General features: G+C 41.6%; 1 protein-coding gene across 2 annotated transcripts in view; it reads right to left on the bottom strand.

The window, feature by feature from the left end:
* Window positions 1-1,292: 1,292 nt before the first annotated feature.
* bcl3 (BCL3, transcription coactivator) overlaps window positions 1,293-22,526 on the bottom strand; it is a 41,200-nt gene continuing 19,966 nt past the window's right edge. Inside the window, exons 2-8 of one of the 2 annotated variants that reach the window (XM_031906017.1) lie at window positions 18,351-18,525; window positions 12,479-12,587; window positions 7,418-7,613; window positions 5,113-5,201; window positions 3,523-3,600; window positions 2,764-2,931; window positions 1,293-1,460 (exon numbers count right to left, since the gene is read on the bottom strand). In XM_031906017.1, coding sequence (XP_031761877.1) covers window positions 1,320-1,460; window positions 2,764-2,931; window positions 3,523-3,600; window positions 5,113-5,201; window positions 7,418-7,613; window positions 12,479-12,587; window positions 18,351-18,525 — 956 coding nt within the window. In that variant the 3' untranslated portion in view covers window positions 1,293-1,319. The remainder of the gene's footprint in view (window positions 1,461-2,763; window positions 2,932-3,522; window positions 3,601-5,112; window positions 5,202-7,417; window positions 7,614-12,478; window positions 12,588-18,350; window positions 18,526-22,526) is intronic. The other variant, XM_031906018.1, reaches the window with a different exon arrangement.

The following is a 22,526-nucleotide window of genomic DNA, read 5'->3' as shown; positions in this document are numbered from 1 at the left end:
GAAAGACCATTCAAGTGGCTTGAACTTCTCATTCTGATTCTTTATTGCCTAAAGAACAATAAAAAAATGAGGGATAATTTTCCAAAACAGGGACTCCATGTCCTTACTAGGGATGCACCGATTCAGGATTCTGTTCGGGTTTAGGCCAAGATTCAGCCTTTTTCCGCAGGATTCGGACAAATACACGTGAACTGAATCCGAATCCTTGAATCATGTCACGTGACTTGAGTCACATAAATACGGAAGTTGAACATTTTTTTCCATGTGCTGTTCTCTTTATAATTTCCGTGGCCTAATTTATATATGAAATTATGGTTCAGATTCACCTCGGTATTCGGACAAATCTCTTACAAAGGATTTGGGGTTCGGCCAAATCCCAAAACAGTGTATTCGGTGCATCCCTAGTCCTGTATTCTGGCATTTTTTACGGATTTTAGGATAGGCCAAATAGTTTTTTCTGTTTAGTAAATCCAAACAACTTCTGGGCCATTGCCCTTTCATGCAGAGGCTACAGAGAAATATTATTGGGCGGGGGCGAAACACTCTAAATAAGCACAGAATTCTGGGATACAATATAAACACAATGGGCTATTAATCCTTGTTGAATGGCTCTTAATTTTGGAACTTCCATTTCCCTTCTAAACATAAAACTGGAGTTCATTTAGTATAAAAAATATTTATTTAAGACAAAAAATATTAAATAACGTTGTAAATGATAGTCATTGCATCACCTGACACACCACACACAGATCCGAAAGGGTTTTCTTTAACATGAATTGGATATAAAATGAATAGAAATACAATGCTCTTGCTATTGGTTGTAGTAGTGGAGTTGGTGTCCGTGCAGTTCTGGAGAGATTTCCTTGGTGCATTTTACAGGTGTTGGTACAGAATCACTGGCACAAAAGGCATACCACCTTGTGTGAATTTAAGGGTCACCTCAAAATCCTTGGGATTCAGATACAGGTCTTAGGAGTGGTGCATAGTGCTGGAATGGGCACTAAAGCCCCAAGAATTAGATAATTCGGTTCAGCAATGGAACTCAAGGCAGGATGGATGGGAGAACAGAGTTCCTTGTGGGTGGTGACCAGTCTTTTCCTTCCCTTTACTTGTTTCCCATGATTCCCACACTCTAATCCATCATTGTCTTTGTCACCATTAAATACCAGATAACAACATTTGATGGTGAACCCTCATCTAAAGGTCTCTCCACAGTGTTGGAGCCCCATGTACTTGGTGTGAGGTGGTCCCGCTGGATACATCAAGCCATTTCCAGGTTTTGAATGTCTTTCATATATGAAGGGGGATGAAAAGCTTCCTCATGTCGGGGGACTGAGCGGCTGATATCCTGGTGTTGCTTTTTGTGGAGATGAGGAAACAGCACTGTCTCTGTATTCTCCCCTGAATCTCTCGTTCATATCATGAGGGGAGGAAGATTTGCCCTTTACTATATCTGAAATCTGAGAAAAAAGAATCAGAAACAGTTGGTTGGTAGGAAGTTTTTTGACATTAGATGGCATAAAGGAACATTCTACCCTACTTTCAGGCTAATGATTTTGCTAATTGGTAACTTAGAAAGGGGTCTTTAGAAAGCCCAACCATGGTTAGTGCCAGGTTATTGCATAGAGGAATAATCATATGATATCTACCTGTACCAATGTGAGCAGATGACAGTTCAGTATGGGGGGAATGGTTTCTGGGGCACCATTTTTACCTTCCCAAACCTGGCAGACTCAGGTAGGATACCTGTTTATTAGGGTAGGGCTACATGTAGGAAAAGCTGTGAATATGAAAGCTGGTGGCAACCGGCTGATTTTCTCTGCTGTTCCGGTTATTCAGGTGCGGCAGCTCCGTGCTATCATCAAGTAGGGGAAGGGCCTTATTATTGGGCTGTCACTAAGTATTTTAAAATGGCACAAATTTGTACTCACATGGATTTTTCAGGTTTTTAGACAATCGATCAGAACCTCATAAAAAAAAAATTAACTTTTAGGGCTGCGGCAGATGGGGAGACTAGTCGCCCTCTCAAGGCAACTTCTGAGATTTCTGGGAAGTCGCGGTGCCACGTTTGCCATCCCACCGGCGATTTACATACTCGCTGGTGGGATGGTATTTTAGGGAGATTAGTCTCCCGCGACAAATGGGAGACTAGTCTTCCCGTCTGCCACAGCCCTTAGGCTAAAGACACACATAGGTTAAAAATATTGGAAGGCCAATATTTTTTTCCAAAAAGGGTGACAACCCTACTAGTGTCTCTTTAAGGTTTTTATTACCCTCTGACATGTTTAAAAGCCCACTCTGGTGCCTACCCATGCCCTGGTGCCTAATAATTGTATTTCTGGCTTCGAAAAACTGACCAGGGCAGGGGGGTTCAGACAGGGCATAAGGTCAGATAGAAGAGAAAACTGAACAACATGAAGTTGGGGGTGCACACTGTGCTACGTGATGCAGAATAGCTTATTCCCCAGTTACCATCCTACAGTTTTCATTAGCACAGGAAACTGTAGTTCTATTCAGCGTCAGACTGGGGGCCCTGCCGTGGCCTTCAAAACCCCCCCCCCTTCGGGGATCAGGTCCACAAGGGCCTACTGGGTTTTTTCCCGGTGCCCTACTGGCCAAGTTGTATTGTTTGGCTGCTTTGTGCCAGGGGAATCACCACTAAAACACTGTACATACTGGAACTTGGTCATTATGCCAATGGCAACTTTAGATGGGGAAATAAAATCAGAAGAATTTATTCAATCACAATTTATTTGTCCTCACCATTCTATCCTTTGCCACTGTCACAGCAGTATCATTGTGACAGTTCTTTACGGTACCATCAGCTCCGCTCCGCAGCAGTAGTCGTGTGATCTCTACCAGGCCTCGTCCGCTGGCTACATGCAGTGCTGTGTTACCGGCATAGGTCTGCGCGTTGACTTGGGCACCCCGCTGTAAAGCGACCACACAGTAAACACACAGGTTACTATGGCATCACACACACAGGTTACTATGGCATCACACACACAGGTTACTATGGCATCACACACAAGTTACTATGGCATCACACACACAGGTTACTATGGCATCACACACACAGGTTACTATGGCATCACACACAAGTTACTATGGCATCACACACACAGGTTACAATGGCATCACACACACAGGTTACTATGGCATCACACACACAGGTTACTATGGCATCACACATACAGGTGACAAAGCTCTCTAGTTACTTCCATAATACTTCCCTGCACACAACAATGTGCAAGGCATTGTGGGAAAGTTCTCACACTATTATTATATACAAATTTAGGGATGACATCACTTTTGTGAATTCATCCCTGTAGCTGAGGGTCAGTTGGTCTTATTTAGTAACGCTGGAAAAATCTGCCCCAGTGCACTAACCCATAGCAACCAATCAGCAATTGGCTTCAACCAGTCGACTGCAGGTAGAATGATGCTAAAGGGACACAGACCTGAGGCAGGCATTTTGCAGGCATTTTGCAATTTTGTATTATTGATACACTACACAGTTACCTGTAGGAGAAGGGAAACCAGTTCCTCAGAACCACCTTCCACTGCTTGGATCAAGGAACTGCGGCCGCTCTTTATATCCTGGAATAAAAACGTATATAGGAACTCACTATGCATGCTCAGGTGTTGCCATTTGCTGCCCTTTGTCCCTGTGTCACATCTAATGAGTAGCACTCACGGGTAGAGATCCGAGAGCTGCACTGCAGTCCCACACTCAACACTCCCACATATAACATGGAGGAAACAATAGTGTGATATAACAGTATCTTTACTATGCTCATAGGACACAAATACATTGAGCTGCAGTTGGTTTTAAATTGTAAATCATTATGATAACTATGAAGGCAAAAGAACAACAGCAATAATATGACTGGAGCTAGAAGGGTCTAGGGCACCCGTGGTATCCTGTAAGGGAGATACCCTTATCTATGGGTCTGACACTGAGGTATTGACCCCACAGTAAGTAACTGCGGAGCTTAGGTCTGCCCAGCTACCTACAGCATTGCTAATTAATTACAATGATTCATGAGCAGCCCAGCAGTGAATCCAACCCTAGACTGGTTACTGGCTACAGGGTCACCCAACCCAGCCTCTACTTCATTTGGGCCCCATAGCCCAACACCTACATTCTCATGGCCAAAAAAAAACAAAACTGTAGACCACTCCTCTATCCTTGTACAAACTTGGAGGGTCCTATGAAAAGATGTCAACTTTCCCTGTGTCATAAGGGTGATAATTTTTATACCTTATTTCATTTAGAGTGACATGAAATTAGGTTTAAAAAATCCAGAACTGTACCATTACCCTGCCAATAACATGGGGTTAGTTGACATGTCTACATATTAAGTTCTAACTCCTCTACAGTTGTATAAACAACAGTACCTGGCCACCCATCCTGGTGGGTTCGCTCCACAAGGAGGCTGAGTATGGGAGTGCTGTGCACACCAGATTTTTTTGGTGGGGGCCTAGCATGGGGTAGTTACACCACTGCATTATCTAGTGACACTACTTTAAGATCTTTAAGGTTCTCTCTCTTAGAGATGGCACATGGGGCGGCGTGATTTTGGCAAATCGCCAAAAAAGCCTCGTGAGGCAACTTCGGCGATTTGCCGAAATCGCACCGCCGCGTGTGCCATCCCACCGGCGACTTACATTTTCACCGGTGGGATGGCAGGTGATGGCAACTCCTGGAGATTAGTCACCCGCGAACAGGGAGTTTTGTCGCGGACGACTAATCTCCCCGTGTGCCAGAGCCCTTATACTCAGTAGAGGGGAAGATGGTGGTACTAAATAGGACACCTACACTGGCTTTTAAGAGTCGCTTGTGTGACTTCTTGAACAAACATAATATGCAGTTAGTTTAGTAGAGTATTGGTATATATAGTTTATATGAGTGAGTGCATAGTTAAGTCTGTATAAGTATGTGTATACTACATATATATGTGCTGCAAGTGTAGGGGTTGAATCCTAAAACTGGAATTCAATTCCACATTCTGAATAAAAAAGTATTTTTTGAAACATAAGATTATAAAAGTGTGTGTGTGTTATTGGTGCTGTATCGGTGCCCTATTAGAAATATTCTTGGCCTCATACCACAGTATCCACGTCTGCTCCGCTATCCAGTAAACAGAGTGCCAGGTCCTTGCGCCCAGTATTCATGGCCACATGCAGTGCTGTCATACCTGGGGGAAAGGGAAAATATCTCTATTATTTTATACAAAAAAGGAGGAAAGTCATAACCAAATGACAAGACAAAGACAGAGCAAACATGGCTCTCAAGGCACAACAAAGACCCAATCATTTTAATGGAAAGGAGTGCAGTAATATCTGTTCAGTACAATGACATGGTGGGGATATGGTGCACTAGATGTTTGCTCCATCTGCTGAATATTTGGAAATAACTAATGCTAAAATGACAGTAGCTCTGGTCACAGGTACATGAGGAGCCATGCAGCACAACACAAAACTGTACTAGCGGCACCCCATGTGGAATTCTGGCTCTGTATGAAAGAAGGATTGTTAAATTAATTAATTAAACATTTGCTGGAAAAAAATAAATGTCACCATGAAATAGGATGAATGTGCGCTACATTTGCAGCAATTGAGTCTTGCCTTGTCTGCCGTTAGTTGCAATTGGTGATCAGCAGGAGTGAGCCTGTGTGAGCATGAAGTGTGCATTTCTGGTAACAGACTGAACACTATCGTTTATGGTGCATTTCCCACAAACAGTGATGGTGTGTCTCAGCCTTCACAAGAAAAGCATTGTTTTCCTCCTTGCTATCTGGCTGCTAGTTGGGACATGCACTGTAGCACAGATATTTCTAGATCAGTCAGATGTTAATTGCATGGTGCATCCATTTCCTTCCCAGCACGTTCCTACACATCTAGGGCATGGGCCGACCAGGTGTGGGAGAAGGAAACATACTACAAGTTGCTTTTCTTACAACTGTACATCTGCCATTTTTTAAATTATTCCATTGTTTTAATATTAAATTAATATATTATTTTATTTAATGGGATACATAGATCCAATGAAAATACATTATTAATTTAGAATTTCAGACCTTTTAGTCTAGAAACCCTCCACTTTGGGAGTTGTGCTTCAACTGAAGGACCACAGTTTGAATAACACGGATGTTACTTCTTATCCCCCACTTTTGCTGCTGCTCTGTAGTGCCCCATTATTTGTGGGTGCAATAACAGTCACCCCCTCCAGAGATAGCTCAAGGTGAAGGCATTTATGGTTGCTGCCAAAAAGCTTATATTCTTATTTTACATTTGCAGATTACTACTGGTGACGTATATATGTATATATATATATATAATTACGACCTGGATGCTGGGTGCAAAAGTACAAAACGCAGGTGGAATCTGCCATGTTTTTGCACTAAGCACCCTGCATTCCACCCTAAAATTTTTATCTGGCATGAGGTAGAGAGTGCAGTCAGATGCAGGATAGAAATACTCCTCCTCAGTCAGGGGTCTTTGTATGTGACCGCTAAGGTTTTGTAGACTCCTCCCTATCATCAGGTGCAAAACTTCATTAAGTGCTTTTGCCATTGTGGGATTCAGCCCGTGCTCTGCAACTTGACCAGGTAAAATAACCAATTGCAAGGTGCAAAATATAGCTCTGTTAGGTGTAAGAAACCCTGCACTCACAACCTGCCATCCACCCACCACACCCTTTGCATGTAGTAACACAAGACATAGGCAGTGCAACATACAGAATGAGGTGCAAGTCACTGCACTCCATCATGAGAGCACAAACAGTTAAACCTCAAGGTGCAACATGCAGGGCAATGTGCAAAGTGCAGAAAACAAATCCAGAAGTTTGAAGCAGGATATAGATAAGCTCTTCGGGACAGGGACCTCCATCCTCTTGTATCTTTGACTCTTATCTTATTGCAACTATATCTTTTATTTATTTGTATTTATTGTTTTAACACCCTGTTTGTATTAATGTATTCTACTGTACAGAGCTGCGTACAGAAGTAGCGCTTTATAAATAAAGACATTCATACATACATTAGCCATTCTGGCTCTGGTGGCAATCTGGCTTGGGTTCAGGGGCCAAACACCTACAGCATCAAAATCGTTGTTTTTTGTAAAAGATGAAATGACGCAGGTTTCCTAGAACCACAGGTCTGAACAAAAAGTCCCTAGAACTCATTGTTAAGGCAAGTAATCCAACTGTAAAGTGCCCAACAACAAGCACGGACAGTAGAAAAGGAGAAGCTGATTAAGGGAAAAAGTAAAAACCCCCATTACTGGGGGGAAGCGGCTTGGATTTTTGAAAAAAACTAATGGAGGCCAATCCCTTGGGTTCCCTTTGTAACGTGGCAGGGGGCATGAATGTTGGGTTTCAGCGTGCATCCTTTTTCTTGATAGCGCTGCATACCCTGGTAATTTGTTGCCTCCAGGTCCCACTTTCTCCCTCTCAGCAGGATTTCCAGGCATCTCATGCTCTCGTATTCACAGGCGAGGTGAACGCAAGTCTGCCCATTGCGGTCTGGAATCTGAGGCGTGGCGCCATTTTCCAAAAGGAGAGAGACCATGGCTGGCTGATCTGTAATCACTGCAAGGTGGAGCGGGGTCTGAGATTGGGTGAAGGAAACAAAATCAGAAAGTGAATGAGAAGTAATCAGTTATAACTATACAAAGTACTATAAGTCGAACCTGTGCCCCCCTTTATTTGTATCTAGCATCTTCCAGCCCCCCTCAGCTTTAGCAACTTCAGGTAACCGACAATTAACTTTAATGCTGGTGGGCAGCATTCACAGGAGACTAGTTGCCCATGGAAACGAAAATCTATTACTGGTGATTAATCTCTTGGTTTACCAGTATCCTATACCACCAAACAGTGTAGGTCTCTATAAAAATATATTTCATAAACAAGCTCATATGTAAAACCCTGCTTCACGTAAATAAACCATTTTCATAAAAATATACTTTTTTAGTAATATGTGCTATTGGGTAATCCTAAATAGAAAACTGCCATTTTAAGAATTAAGTGCCGCCTCCTGGGATCATAGGATTCACAGTGCACACAAACAAGCCAAGGCACACATACATGCTAGGCCCCATCAGCCAATTAATGGGCAGAGTTCTGCCTTTTACTCCCACACTACTTCCTGTTACAGTTAGAGCTGCATTATTTCCTGTCAGCTGATCTCTGAGGGAGCACACAGCCCATCACTAAATGGCGGCTCAAGGGAAAGGATGTAAAAGGGCAATATTTACTGATATATATATTCCAGTTTGGCGAGATTCTTTAATAGGTCACTTAATATGATATAAAGTATCTGTTGGTTAGGTATTCATTCTGGGGGGTGTAATTTTCCTTTAAGGCCATGCTAGAAGGTGTTCAACTACATATGGACAATGCTTGTTGTACAAAACCCAATTACATAGAAACAGGAAAATGTGTAAGTAACAAAGAGGTGGAGAATTTCCTGCTGAGCAAAGACACCTGTGGGCTCCAGTCAAAGCCAACTCCTATATATATTTCACCAATGACATTTATCACTTTTTACTGGATGGCCCTGAACGTTTGGTTCTATGATCATGTGATCTGAGTCCTGGATGCCTAGTTGACTCCTGTAGATCAATACAATATATATCGTACCTATTCTATGATTTCTGAATGGAGGTCTCCAAAACCCTATTATTGCTCACCAGTTTCACCAGTTTCGGTGTTTACAGGGAAACCCTTTTGAAATAAAAAATAACAAAGTGGTATAAAGGTGATACCTTTATTGGCTAACTAAGATAACCATAGCAAGCTTTCAGAACATTTTAGTAGAGATGTAGCGAACTGTTCGCCGGCGAACTAATTCGCGCGAACATCGGGTGTTCGCAAGTCCGCAAGTTCGCGAACTTTCCGCATATGTTCGCAATTTGGGTTCACGTGGAGTTTTTCCGCTGCATTTTTTTCTCAGCCTAAAAACGTCGCACAAGCCACACATGACGTTTTTCAGCAAATCCCGTTTCCATGGTGCTTAGTGCGAAATAGCAAAAAACACCGCGTATTTCCGCTAGAATAGCTTGCGTTTTTGTGCAACGCTGTGTCAACAAAGTATTTTTCAGAGAAATTTTTGCCCTTGATCCCCCTCCTGCATGCCACTGTCCAGGTCGTGGCACCCTTTAAAAACTTTAAAATCAGTTTTCTGGCCAAAAATGGCTTTTCTAGGTTTTAAAGTTCGCCTTCCCATTGAAGTCTATGGGGTTTGCAAAGTTCGCGAATATTCGCGCTTTTTGGCGTAAGTTCGTGAACATCCCTACATTTTAGTTCCTTTTTCAAGCTGATCACCAGTTAAGGTGGCCACACGGTGTGATCTACTCTTTTAGTGAGGTTGCCGAACAAGTGGATCATCTCATGATATGCACCATGTAGGGTCAAACGATTGCATTAAATCTCCAGGTAAATGGGTGTTTGGACCGAGGACCATTTCAAAGAGCCGATGCGATCCCTAATCCAGCAGGAAAAGCAATCCTGCCCGATTCAAATCTGCCCAATATTAGGCCAGATATTAGTTGGGTAGGCCAGTCAGGGGTGCCCAGACACGGGCAGATAAGCTGGCGAATCGGCATCGGCAGCTGAAATTGGGATGTGTCTGGCCACCTTTACTGGTGGTTTTGAGAAAGATAAGCATTCTAACATGGTCATGGGCAGACTTGCTTCCAAAGCAAGTCCAAGGCAGTCAGACAGTTAGCTAATATGAGCCATGTTGTGTAAATCAGCAGCAAAATTATACATGGTAATGCTCAGGTCTTGTGTCGCCATGTTTTGCGCCAAGCAACTTGTTTATGGCAGCGGGAACTTAAAGTTGGGTCCAAATTTAAAGTGGCATATCAAAATGCAGACGGTTAGAGATAGCAATATACGGCCAAAGGTGAGGCAGATAAAAGGCAGGATATAAGAGAATTAGTGCAATAATACAATGTACCTCTAGATAAGGTCTCTTTGTGTCTGTTAAAAGTATCCTTCTGAGTGTGTGAGTGGTGCCTTTTTTTATGACTTCTAGCGAAAAATGGCTTGGAAGGAAATGCAGTGAGAAGAGAAAGGGGAAACCCCTGGCGCACATGATTTCCCAGCAAGGACATGCCTTATACAGAGACGTAACACAATATTTATGATGTTAAGAGCAGGAGTCACAGGGAGAAGTTACAGTAAAGCTAATGGGGAAATAGTGGCACTTAGCAGTGGCTTAAAGGGGAACAAAACCCTCCCTCCAACCCCAGGTCCCCTTGAAACCATAAGTCAGATGACAGTTCTACAGGCCTGTTAATAAGATGCTGCTTTAATACAAAATAACTTTGAAGTGAACTAAATTCTTTAATGAATGTACTGTATACTGAACTCATTTTCTTTCACTATGGAAAAATCAAGTACTTGGGTAGAGTTCCCCTTTAAATGTATTGTTTACTTTTAAATTAACTTTCAGTATAATGCTTTTCTGAGACAACTTGCAATTGGTCTTCTTTTTTTATTAAGTGTGGTTTTTAAATGATTTCTCCTTTTGTTCAGCAGCTGTCCAGTTTCGAATTTTAGCAGCTATATGGACGCTAAGGTCCAAAGAGAAATTGGAATATGAATATGAGAGCCCTAAAGAGAAAGATAAGTAATGCAAAGTGACAATAAGGATAAAATTGTTATTGTAACAATAGTTTTTTGGCTTCCGGGGTCAGTGACCCCCATCTAAAAGATGGAAAGAGTCAGAAGAAAAATGGAAATTAATCGAAAACTATAAAGAATAAAAAATGAAGACCAAGACATAATAAAAGTGAACTAACTCTTTAATGACATTGGAGATGTTATGAGGGTCACTGTATAAAAGGTAACTTCTAATGCACAACACTTGCATCACCTATTTCTTGCCCCCTCCAACCCTGAATGTTATGAAGTGCCACTCATTCCCCCTTCCAACTCAGTGCCGCATCACATTAAAGGGATTTTGTCATGGGAAAACATGTTTTTCCTTCAAAACGCATTGACTTGGAGACATATTCTTACTTTTCCAGGGGTCCAAGGCCATGTGACCTGAACTTCAGTTGCTCTTTACTGCTGCACTGCAAGTTGGAGTGATACCACCCCCTTCCACTACCTGATTAGCAGAACAATAGGAAGGTAACAAGATAGCTGTTACCTGACCCCATCATTGCTAAAAATGCTCCCATGTCCCACTTAGTGGTAGATATCAGAATAGCACTCAATAGTAAAACTCCAAGTCCGGCTTGGGACTCCTCCAGTTACATTGGAGCAAGAGAGACAATAGGTTTTCTGAAAGCAGTTCTAATGTGTAGCGCTGGCTCCTTCTGAAAGCTCAGACCCAGGCACAATGTACCGAGATGGCTCCTACGCCATCTTTTATTGGTTCTAAAATAAAATTTTAAATGGTAGAATAAATTATTTGCAATAAAAAACTATACCATAAAAATCATGGCTAGAATCCCTTTAAACACCATTTTCTCTGTTCTGCTCTGCCCAGGGGAAGGAGCACAGGAGCTACAAGAATGGTCAGTTTTATAGTTTTCAAGTCCCTGCTAACTGTCTGATTGTCAGGTTACTTAATAATCATTTCCATGGCGAATCAGGTATCTAGCAGTCAGGGATGTGGGAATTGTAGGCTCTTCTGCTCTCCCAGGGTGACAACGGACACATCTGTGTAAGTCACATTAAAGGAAAGCATGCTTAGCCTGAGCTATGGGGCTTGTACATAAAGAAAAGATGTTTCTTTTTAAGGTGTGAAAAGGGTATTTTACAGTAAGAGCTGTGCAGCTATGTAACTTTCTATCAGAAGTGACTGTACCGGCAAATGCATTAGACAGTTTCTAAAAAAGGATGGACTCCTAAAAGCAAATGAGTAAATACTGGCTTCCTGGCATTAAAGAGGGTCTAAATTCAGAAAAGTATGTTTAAATTGTGCTTCTCGTAAGCATTATCTGGGACCAACTACCTCCTGCTTGTATTACCCGCACTGTAGTAGTAATGTAAACTGCATGTAGCTGGCAGTTAAAGGGTTAAACTGGCAGTTCTGAAGCACGTATAAAATATGTAAGAACTTCTTGATCAGCTAGCGGTTCAGCTAGGCCTGGTTAATGTGAAGCTATGAGTTTACAGGATACACAAACTAAGGAGCAACACAAACAGTTGGAGGCTTGCCTGGCTGCACTTTCCCTGGAAGAAGGAACAGTGTTCCAAGTATAGCAAGATATAATCAGGAGCCATAAATGTTTTCCCTTTACAGTACAGACAAAATGCTTTATAGAAACTGCTCATCATTCATCCCTGTCCATGTGGAGCTTACAATCTATCACATTCACATAATACAACAGAGTTATTTTATCAGCAGCCAATAAAATCTGCCTGTATGTTTTTAGACTTTGTGAGAAATACCAGAAGAGTAGAGAATACCGAGAAGAGTAGAGGTTGTTATAACAGTTTAATAAAGCTACTTACCTGCCTGAGATTGTTAAGCATATCTAGATGCCTTGATCCATGAAGTAGGAGAGCAATCACCCTCTGAGCAGCCAAAATGTTTCCATGAACCACTGCAATGTGCAGAGCTCTGAAGGAAAGAATAAAGAGAACAAAGAGAATGTGATGGACCTGAATAATAACCAAAAAGTTCAGACAGTAAAAGGGATGAACAGGATGGAGAAACTATATGAAACCTCACCAACCTTCCACACCAACCCTCCAACCTTCCACACAACCATCTCCCCTTCAGCCTTCCACATAACCACCTTCCCACTAACCTTCCACACAACCACCTCCCCTCCAACCTTCCACACAACCACCTTCCCATCAGCCTTCCACATAACCACCTTCCCACCAACCTTCCACATAACCACCTTCCCACTAACCTTCCACACAACCACCTCCCCTCCAACCTTCCTAGACCTAGATCTTCTTGGAAACAATGGTTGATTGAGCCTCAAAGAGGACTTGAACCAAAAGAGTCTGAAACCATGAGTAAAAGATCAGTTGAAGACTATGGTCAAGGACATTGAAAGAGAGAATTCTGGTACACTGGGCTACAAACCCCAGCATACTTCTACATATTATCAAGGTTTAAAGCATACTGAAAGCTGTAGTCATGCAACATCATAACTGCAATATTGCACAATGAAAAATGTTCTCACCACTCCAAGTTCAACAACACCAATATAATATAAATAATGCTTCTATCAAGATCCAACCTGAACTATGTAAATCTAGTTCCATGTTCTTTGTTCCTGCTTCTGGTGTCAGAAGCATCAAACATAGTATTTATATCACCTAATAAGTATGTCCTCACTCTCAATGTTTGATTCCAGTGTAATATCATGAAGCCAAAATTATCATGAAGCCATGACAGTATTCATTTTCTTGGAGGTGCTGTGGGACAGTTTTATAGAAGGTTCAGATCCAAAAAGAGCAAGTGATATTGTAATTTATTGGGGGACCATTAGGCAATGGATGAAACAAAGGTGTAGGATAACAAAACGCAGAAACAAAGCAGAATATTAAGAATTAGCCAGAGAAAACAAGAAAACAATGTGGAACAAAAGTGGCAAACCTGTTCCGTAACCACAGCCGGACCTGACGTCTAATTTACAATAACTGAAAGAAGAATCAATGAGCACAGAGGAGAAATGTGAGATGGAGAGGAAATATGGTGGCAGCCAAAGTGAAGAAATAGGAAGGCTCTAGAAGGAAGAGAAAACAAGAAGGTGAAGGTGGGGAATTGTGTAACAAAGTGAATGAGGACAGTTCATCAAGGAAATAAAGAGATAATGTGGCTGTGGACAAAAAGGGGATGGTCACAGAAGGAAACCATGACCTGAATTTGGGTTAATGGTTTTCTCATGTGCAGACTGCGCCATCCTCCACTTACTGGGGTTTAACCAATGGGTTTACAATGTAGAGTTGTACACATAAAGCTTGTCTCGCTAAAATCTTCTAGGAAAACTTAATAACTACTCTAAAATCCACCTGCATGGAAAAAAAGTAAAAAGTGGCCAAAAACCAAAAAAACGATTGGTCTAAATATGTTGTATTTTTAACATTACATTTACCATACCAGGCCAGAGGGTTTAGCCATCAAACAGTAATGATCCAGGGCTTTAAAGTTATTCACAGTACTTCCCAATCAAAGTATCAGTGCCACTGCACATGCTCAGTGTGTTCTGCGCTGCTGTTAAGCTTAGGGGTCCTCCAAAATGATCAAAAAAACGAGGATACATCCGTCAAAGAAGCTAATGCTGCAGGGCAGATTGTTAAAGAATCCTTTCATTCCTTTTAAACAATTCTTTAAACCCATCAATATCTTTTTACCAGCAGCAGAGAGGGCAGTCAGGAAAACTGATTTAAACGTAAGATTGAAAACTACTGGAAACTGAATAACCAATGACAACATTTGTTCCAACTGCCACATTCTAGATTGCTGCCTGTCCTCAATGCCACCTTAATGCCGAACGATCTGTATTTCCCACCCTAGGCTTATACTCAAGTCAATAAGTTTTTCCAGTTTTCTTAGGTAAAATTAGGTACCTCGGCTTATATTCGGATCGGCTTATACTCGAGTATATACGGTAATTTCCTTTTTCTCTGTAATACTAAAACAGTACCTGTACTTGATCCCAACTAAGATATAATTACCCCTTATTGGGGCAGAACAGCCCTATTGGGTTTATTTAATGGTTAAATGATTCCCTTTTCTCTGTAATAATAAAACAGTACCTGTACTTGATCCCAACTAAGATATAATTACCCCTTATTGGGGGCAGAACAGCCCTATTGGGTTTATTTAATGGTTAAATGATTCCCTTTTCTCTGTAATAATAAAACAGTACCTGTACTTGATCCCAACTAAGATATAATTACCCCTTATTGGGGCAGAACAGCCCTATTGGGTTTATTTAATGGTTAAATGATTCCCTTTTCTCTGTAATAATAAAACAGTACCTGTACTTGATCCCAACTAAGATATAATTACCCCTTATTGGGGGCAGAACAGTCCTATTGGGTTTATTTAATGGTTAAATGATTCCCTTTTCTCTGTAATAATAAAACAGTACCTGTACTTGATCCCAACTAAGATATAATTACCCCTTATTGGGGGCAGAACAGCCCTATTGGGTTTATTTAATGGTTAAATGATTCCCTTTTCTCTGTAATAATAAAACAGTACCTGTACTTGATCCCAACTAAGATATAATTACCCCTTATTGGGGGCAGAACAGCCCTATTGGGTTTATTTAATGGTTAAATGATTCCCTTTTCTCTGTAATACTAAAACAGTACCTGTACTTGATCCCAACTAAGATATAATTACCCCTTATTGGGGGCAGAACAGTCCTATTGGGTTTATTTAATGGTTAAATGATTCCCTTTTCTCTGTAATAATAAAACAGTACCTGTACTTGATCCCAACTAAGATATAATTAATCCTTATTGAAGCCAAAACAATCCTATTGGGTTTAATTACTGTTTAAATATTTTTTTTAGTAGACTTAAGGTAGGAGTTCCGAATTACAGAAAGACCCCTTATCTGGAATACCCCAGGTCCCAAGCATTCTGGATAATGGGTCCCATACCTGTATATGAAATGGGTGGTGATTTATAAATAATTATAATTAATAGTGTTGGCCAATGTAGTTCTGTATCAGGGATCAGACCATATACAGTAAGCTATAATAACAATAAATAGCATGCAGAGGACATAAAGACGTGTTTGTACCACACAGATGTCACATCCGCTAAAAGAGAAACAACTGAGGGAAGGGGGTGGTTAGTTGTGCGTCATTTTTAGGAAGTTAAAGGGATTTCACAGAAATGTCTCTTACTATAAAATGAAACTTACTGGGGTTTGGGGGGAAGGGAGGGGTAAGCAGGTACCTGCATGAACAGAAGCAGCAGATAAAGGAAATGATCGGGGATCACATTGCCGTGAGAGTCATCAGCAGTCGCTACAAACTGATTCCTTTGTTAAACAATGCAATTTACTGACAACTGGGCAGGGCTGTCCAAATACAGGTCCGGCAGCGCCCCTCCGGGTAAATGTTCGTGTCCCTGGTTGGGCTTCTTTTTGGCATCATATTATTAATATCTGGCCAATGAATACTTTTATTATTGCTCCTATATGATACCATACTCCTTTGTTACTCGCCTAGGCAGACAAAGGAGTATGGTATCATATAGGGGGGATAATAAACAATAGTACAACCCTGGAGTAACAACTAATAGGTTAAATACTAGGTATGTGCTGCATGGCAGTGTACTCAGGGTAACTCAGGAGATGGATGAGGGTGATATAAATACATAGAGATATCAGTAGGCAGGGTTACTAAATCCCTTTCAAATCAGGAACGCAAAAAAAAAATCCAGTTGTTGGAATTCAGAGGTTACATTAAAAGGGAAAGCTGACTTTAAATAGAACGATATTCTAGTGTTATTGATGGGCCTGCTCTAGTGCTGCACATGACATTCAACCATAACCCACCAGGTCCCAACCCATACCTGACCTGGCCGCCATGCCACTTACTTATATACCAAAGCATGACATTGCCCACCTCAACAGAAGTGACAGGACAGGCACAAGTACTTAAAGGAAGAAACCTGAAGGTGTCGATATGTGCTGGGATCATAGCCCAGGAGTGCGACTTTATTACATTTACACTATTAGTCCTAATTAGCCTTTTTCGTGCCTTCAGCTTAAAATGCTGTCTAGTTGTCAGGGTCACTGATCCCCAGTAGCCAAAAGTCAGACTGACTGCAAGGCTGCTTCAATTCTATTGTTATTTTTAAATGAGAAGGAAAGTCATTTTGGCATTTTACTGCCAATAGATTTGCCACATTAGTGCCACCTAGAACACTATATTTATTCTGCAGAAAGCTTTACCATACCTGAGGAAAGAGGCCTAGAAGCTCCCTCCGTTTGTTTAAGGTTGCAGCTGCCATTTTAGCTTGTTCTTGGTAGCTTCCTGCTGCAGCTCTAGCCATTCCTAAGGGTGGGGGGAGTGAGTTTTTATGCATTCTTATGGGAGGGGGCAGCAGGAGCAGGAGAAGCCCCAAACCTGAAGGAGCCCTTAAAGAGAGGAAGTCTCATACCAAAGAATATTTTTCCAAAAAAGGAGACAAAAATCCTGTGTTTCTTTTGATAGAGGACTCAGTGCAGCGTTTCTGTGGGTGCTTATGGCTGTATTTACATAGACCTTTCTGATAAAGCTTACTTAGTTTTTACATTTCCTTCTCCTTTCCTTTTATTGCAAACCTGAGATTCACAGAACAAACAAAAAATAGAATTAAAAAACACACAAAGGGTGAAGGCAACTACCATGGGTACCATGTTTGTCCACTTTCCACCCTTGAGCTGTTGATGAAGAGCGTTATCCATTTCTACTTTATTTAATAACAGGGTCTTACCAAGTGTGCTTCCTCAGGCCCTATTCCAACCAGAAACATCCCTGGGCAGATGTACAGGCCTGGGGGTAAAGGGAAATGTGGGGGAAGTGTGTGACAAGGGAAGATTAGGGGAAGTTCTGTGGTCTAAGGTGAAGATGGTGTAGACAAGGAGCAGGAAGCCTGTGGTGACTGAGGAAGTATTGAAGGGAGCAGGAAGTTTGTGGTCTCAGCTAGATGATGGTGAGGAGAAGGTTTAGAATGGGGCTATGTGTGGTTTCTGAACTGCCTGCTAGGTGGTTTCTGTGTTTTTCCCCTTTTTCTCTATTCCAGTAACCTGCTGGCTGCCCCATTATCAGATGTCAGAGGTCACTCAGTCAGAAATCCAGCAGTCCCATTGGACTGAACCTGCAGCCTTATAGAGAGCTAGAACTTGGTCTAAAGCCACTAATGACGAGGAGCCTTGCCTTGTTACTGAGCATGCTGTACCCTCCAGATTCAACTGAACCACAACTCCCAGCACTGTGGCTTGTCAAACTCTGATTTCTCTAAGTCACACTAGCAACTTCATTCAACTGGGTTGGATTGCCATGCTTTCAAACAATAGTTAGAGCCCTAATAACATAGCAAGGAATTAGGGTAGCAACATTATGATTTACCCTTCTTCAGGCCAATCTTCTGCATTCAAATGTTCTGTACCTAAACAGCCCAAAGTCTGCATGTGTTGTGCTACAAATCAGTGTTATTATATATTATTTTATATGAAATCAGAAGACAGCAAGCCAGAAAAAGATTAATTTAAGAGACAAAATGCTGCAAGAACATAGCATACAATATATGAAGTTACAATAACATTATACAAATAACTGTAAATCAGATATAGAGGGCAGGGCAGTGCAAAAGACAGTTGCAGAGGAATTGTGGGTAGTGGTTAGTGACCACTTACGTGTCTCCATCCTCATCCGGCCGCGTGGCGGCAGCAATGTCAGCCTGGAGCTGTGTGTCTGCATGGAGCAACTTAGGGTGGTGGGTAGGTAGAATTCCGAGAAGGGGTGTGTTCAACAATGGAGGGGCAGGAGCAGCGTAAAGGGGTAAAGATGAGGGCAAATATGAAGCACCTGCTGAAATTACAACAAGGGCAAATTATTTATAAGACATGCATGGAACATACTCATTGTTACAATGCACAGAGATGAAAATAATTGGTATTTAATTTTCCATTAGAGGGCAATTAACCTCAGAAATAGCACAAAGCTGCTATACATTTCCCTTCCTACAGAAGTTCTGATCTTACTTGCCCCCCCCCCCCCCATAGCCTCTGATTACTGGAAGATCTACACCTGGAAACTTACTGGGAGTGCTCCTCTTGTAAGCACTTACATGAATTTTCTGTTTTTATGAAAAAAAAGAAGTGAAAGACAAATGAGCAAAGAGGGTATATTTTTTATTCTAGGGAGTAATTGCCCCTTTCCGTTGGCTCACAGATACGAACCAGAATAATCCAAATGTGTACACTGCAAGGCGCTTCCAACAAAAGCAAAAATGAATAACTGTTAATATTTAATTCATTCATGTTTAAATAACACGTGTAACCGAGCATATCATGCAAACATATCTCCAAGATAGAGATCACTAGACATTTTAGCAATTACTAAGGAAACAATTTACCCCCTACTGGATATTTTAAGGATATTAGAAGTCACTGAGAGGTTCTGTGACCATATAAAGGCACAAGGCGGCAAGCTGAGTTATACAGAGAACTCTGAGTATCACTCATGTATTATAAGGGATAATGTACCCCCTACTGTAAATGATAAGGATATTAGAAGTCACTGAGGAATCCTGTGACCATATAAAGGCAAATGGCTGCCCACTGAGTTATACAGGGAAATCTGAGGATCACTTATGCATTATAAGGGATAATGCACCCCCTACTGTAAATTATAAGGATATAAAAAGGCACTGAGGGGTTCTGTGACCATATAAAGGGACAAAGCTAATGAATGATAAAGAATGATGTATATTGGTAAGGGTGCATGTATTTTTCACCTTGCACTTGCTTTAAAATGAACCCATAGAGCTGTGATCCCCAACCAGTGGCTCAGGGGTAACATGTTGCCCCCCAACCCCTTGGATGTTGCTCTCAGTGCCCCCAAACCAGGGAGTTATTTTTGAATTCTTGACTTGGTGGCAAGTTTTGGTTGAATAAAGACAAGATTTCCTACCAAATAAAGCCCCCTGTAAGCTGATAGTGTGCATAGAGGCCCCTAATAACCAATCACAACCCTTATTTGGCACCTCCATGAAATTTTATGATGCTTGTGTTGCTCTCCAAGTCTTTTTATATTTGACTGTGGCTCACGGGTAAGAAAGGTTGGGGATCCCTGCCTTAGAGATTACATAAAAACCAGTTGCAAAATGACCTGGAATAACATTATCTGTATTACAACAAATGTCACATTTGGTTTCCATATACTGGTACAAGGGATAAACCAAAATCCTAATCAGTAAGCAGATCTACATCAGTCTAAGAAGCAAGTGCTCTTGCAGACTCTGACCCCTGTTTATCATGGGAAGGGATGGGGAGCCATGCCAGCGCTGGAAACCACCTGAATTTTTAAAGAGCCCCATACAATTCCAGTCAGCTATATTACTAGATAAAAACAGCAGCGCCAGGAATCCCCCGCCGTCAACACCCAGAAACCACACTCATCAATAAAGAAACCAGAATCACAACAAGATCATTTTAAAGAGAATAGAAGCCCCATTGAAAAGCAACATTTATCAATAAACAGTACATATTATATACCGAGCACAGAAAATTTCTTCTTTACACATTTTTATTTCTGCGTAAATTGGGAGGTGCTGCATTGCTTGTTCACCTCTACCAGGGAATGATCAATAGAACTCAGTTCAACAGCACCCACCAACGGAATGAATCTAATCATAAATACAGTGGGTCATTTAATAAGTGCAGGGTAGTATGCAAAGTGCAGAATATGGGTGCAATCTGCCATGTTTTTTGCACTTTGCTTCCTTGTAGCAGGTCTTGGCACTCCAAAATGGAGCCAAGAGACCAGCATTCGCAATACAGTGATGCCTGAGATCGGCAGCGCTACATGAGGAGGCATGTAGGTGTCCACCCAAGGGCATTTCTGGGCATCTGCCCACTCTGAGGCCCCCCTCCTCCTGCATTTAACTTTTAGAGCTTTGGCACAGGTTGAGTGGGATGACATTGCTAGTGCAGAGCGTGCAAATGCGCTCTATGCACTAGAAGAGGTTAAATTCCAATTTAAAAACTGGAATTTCAGCTCTTACCAGGAGCGGCTCTTTTCCACCCCTGGTAACCTGCTGGGTGCTGCTGTCTGAGTGGAGATGCTTACCTTGCATCATAGTAGCAGTGCCCACTGTCTCAGGCGGCTTTGCACCCACCAGCACTGCGCCTGGAACCTACTGGAGGGCGAGGTGCACCACATGCAAACAATTTTCTAAATATTGTAAGCTCTTTTGTGCAGGGCCCTCTTCACCTCTTGTATCGGTTATTGATTGCTTTATATGTTACTCTGTATGTCCAATGTATGTAACCTACTTATTGTACAGCGCTGCGGAATATGTTGGCGCTTTATAAATAAATGTTAATAATAATAATAATATATATGAAGCCTTAAAGCAGGGCAGAAACTAGGGGTAGACATCAGAGTCACTTGCCTAAGGCACCACCATTTTTGGAAAAGGAAGGGGGCGCAAGTGCAGAAAAATGTTTATTGTGATTTATTTTATGTTTTATTGTTGAAATACAATAAACTATCATTAACAGCTCCTTGTCTCTCCCTTCCTGTGTAATTTAGACTGCAGTGTTGGGCTGGCCTTTCTAGGGCCCACCAAAGGACATAACATTTAGCACCCACACATTTAGCTATAGATAAAGAGAAATGCTACAAATTCTGTATTGACCTTTGATGGAAATTAGAAAGGGGCTGATGTTCTAGACTGGAGACTACTAGAACATGGGTTTACAGAGAGATCCTGTGGTTAATTTGACAGGCCTGTCTATCCCTGTCTAACCCTGTATCTCTCACTAACTCAAACAGAATTGATGGGGTGTTAGCACCTACAAGGGGGGACACAGAATACCACTCTTGCCTTAGGTGCCAAAGCTCCTTCAGTTGGCTCTGCCTTCTGTAGCACCCATATAGCACCCATGCTTGTAAAAAAGAGTAATAACTTTAACTCATACAAGTTTGTGGCTTATATAAATACTCTGTTCTCTCCTAATATTTTACATTTACCAGTTGAAAAAGGTGCACCCAAAACACAGTAAAACATACTATCTAAAATCATTAGGACTACATAGCCTCCAATTATTCCAGAATGCAATGTACAGAAGGGGCAGCAATACTAGACAAACGACCCAGTGCCCCTCTCTTCAACCCGAGTCACAGCCCAGAAGTCTAACTGTACGTAAGGCAACAAACACATGATGGGGATATTTTAATGCCGTTCCTTACTGGCTTTTTATGTTATTTGTATTGGAATGCTAAGCCCAGTGCCATCAATGACTTATGGTTTGTGCCTCAAATTTCACCACTAGACACCTAACAAATGTAATTCATTGTATGCCAGATATGGTACCATACCCTTATTTAATAAATATGAGTAAATGAGCAAATAATTACCTTTGGTTATCTTCTATGACTCACTCTGCTCACTCACAACATTCATCCTTGGTTACCTGGTATTTAGCTAATCCCTATGGGTATGGTAAAAATGTCCCCAATAAATCAGCGGCTCTAAAAAAACATTGTTAAATTATACATGGCCGTGACCCAGTTTGATAATGAGTGCGTTGCTTTTCTATCCAAGTGACTCTGTTGTGAGATCAAGCCATTTGGCATGGCATTACATTATTTATTATAATATTTTATAAACAAGGTTTGTCGGGGGCGCATGCGCGGTCTGGAATGAGCTAGACGCAACTTAACTGAGCTCCGTCTCACGGCCTGGGTAAAAGCCGGTATCTGAGCTTCCTAGCACTATTTAACAGCACCGGACAAATAGATAACGGTGGTGGAACATAATGGGGAAAAAAAAACTTAAAGACACCACGGGTACGATGTCCCCA

This window comes from Xenopus tropicalis, chromosome 7 (genome assembly GCF_000004195.4).
Source record: "Xenopus tropicalis strain Nigerian chromosome 7, UCB_Xtro_10.0, whole genome shotgun sequence".
Taxonomy (NCBI): domain Eukaryota; kingdom Metazoa; phylum Chordata; class Amphibia; order Anura; family Pipidae; genus Xenopus; species Xenopus tropicalis.
Note: the sequence above shows the minus strand (reverse complement) of the source record. Positions and strands in the feature narration are given on the sequence as shown.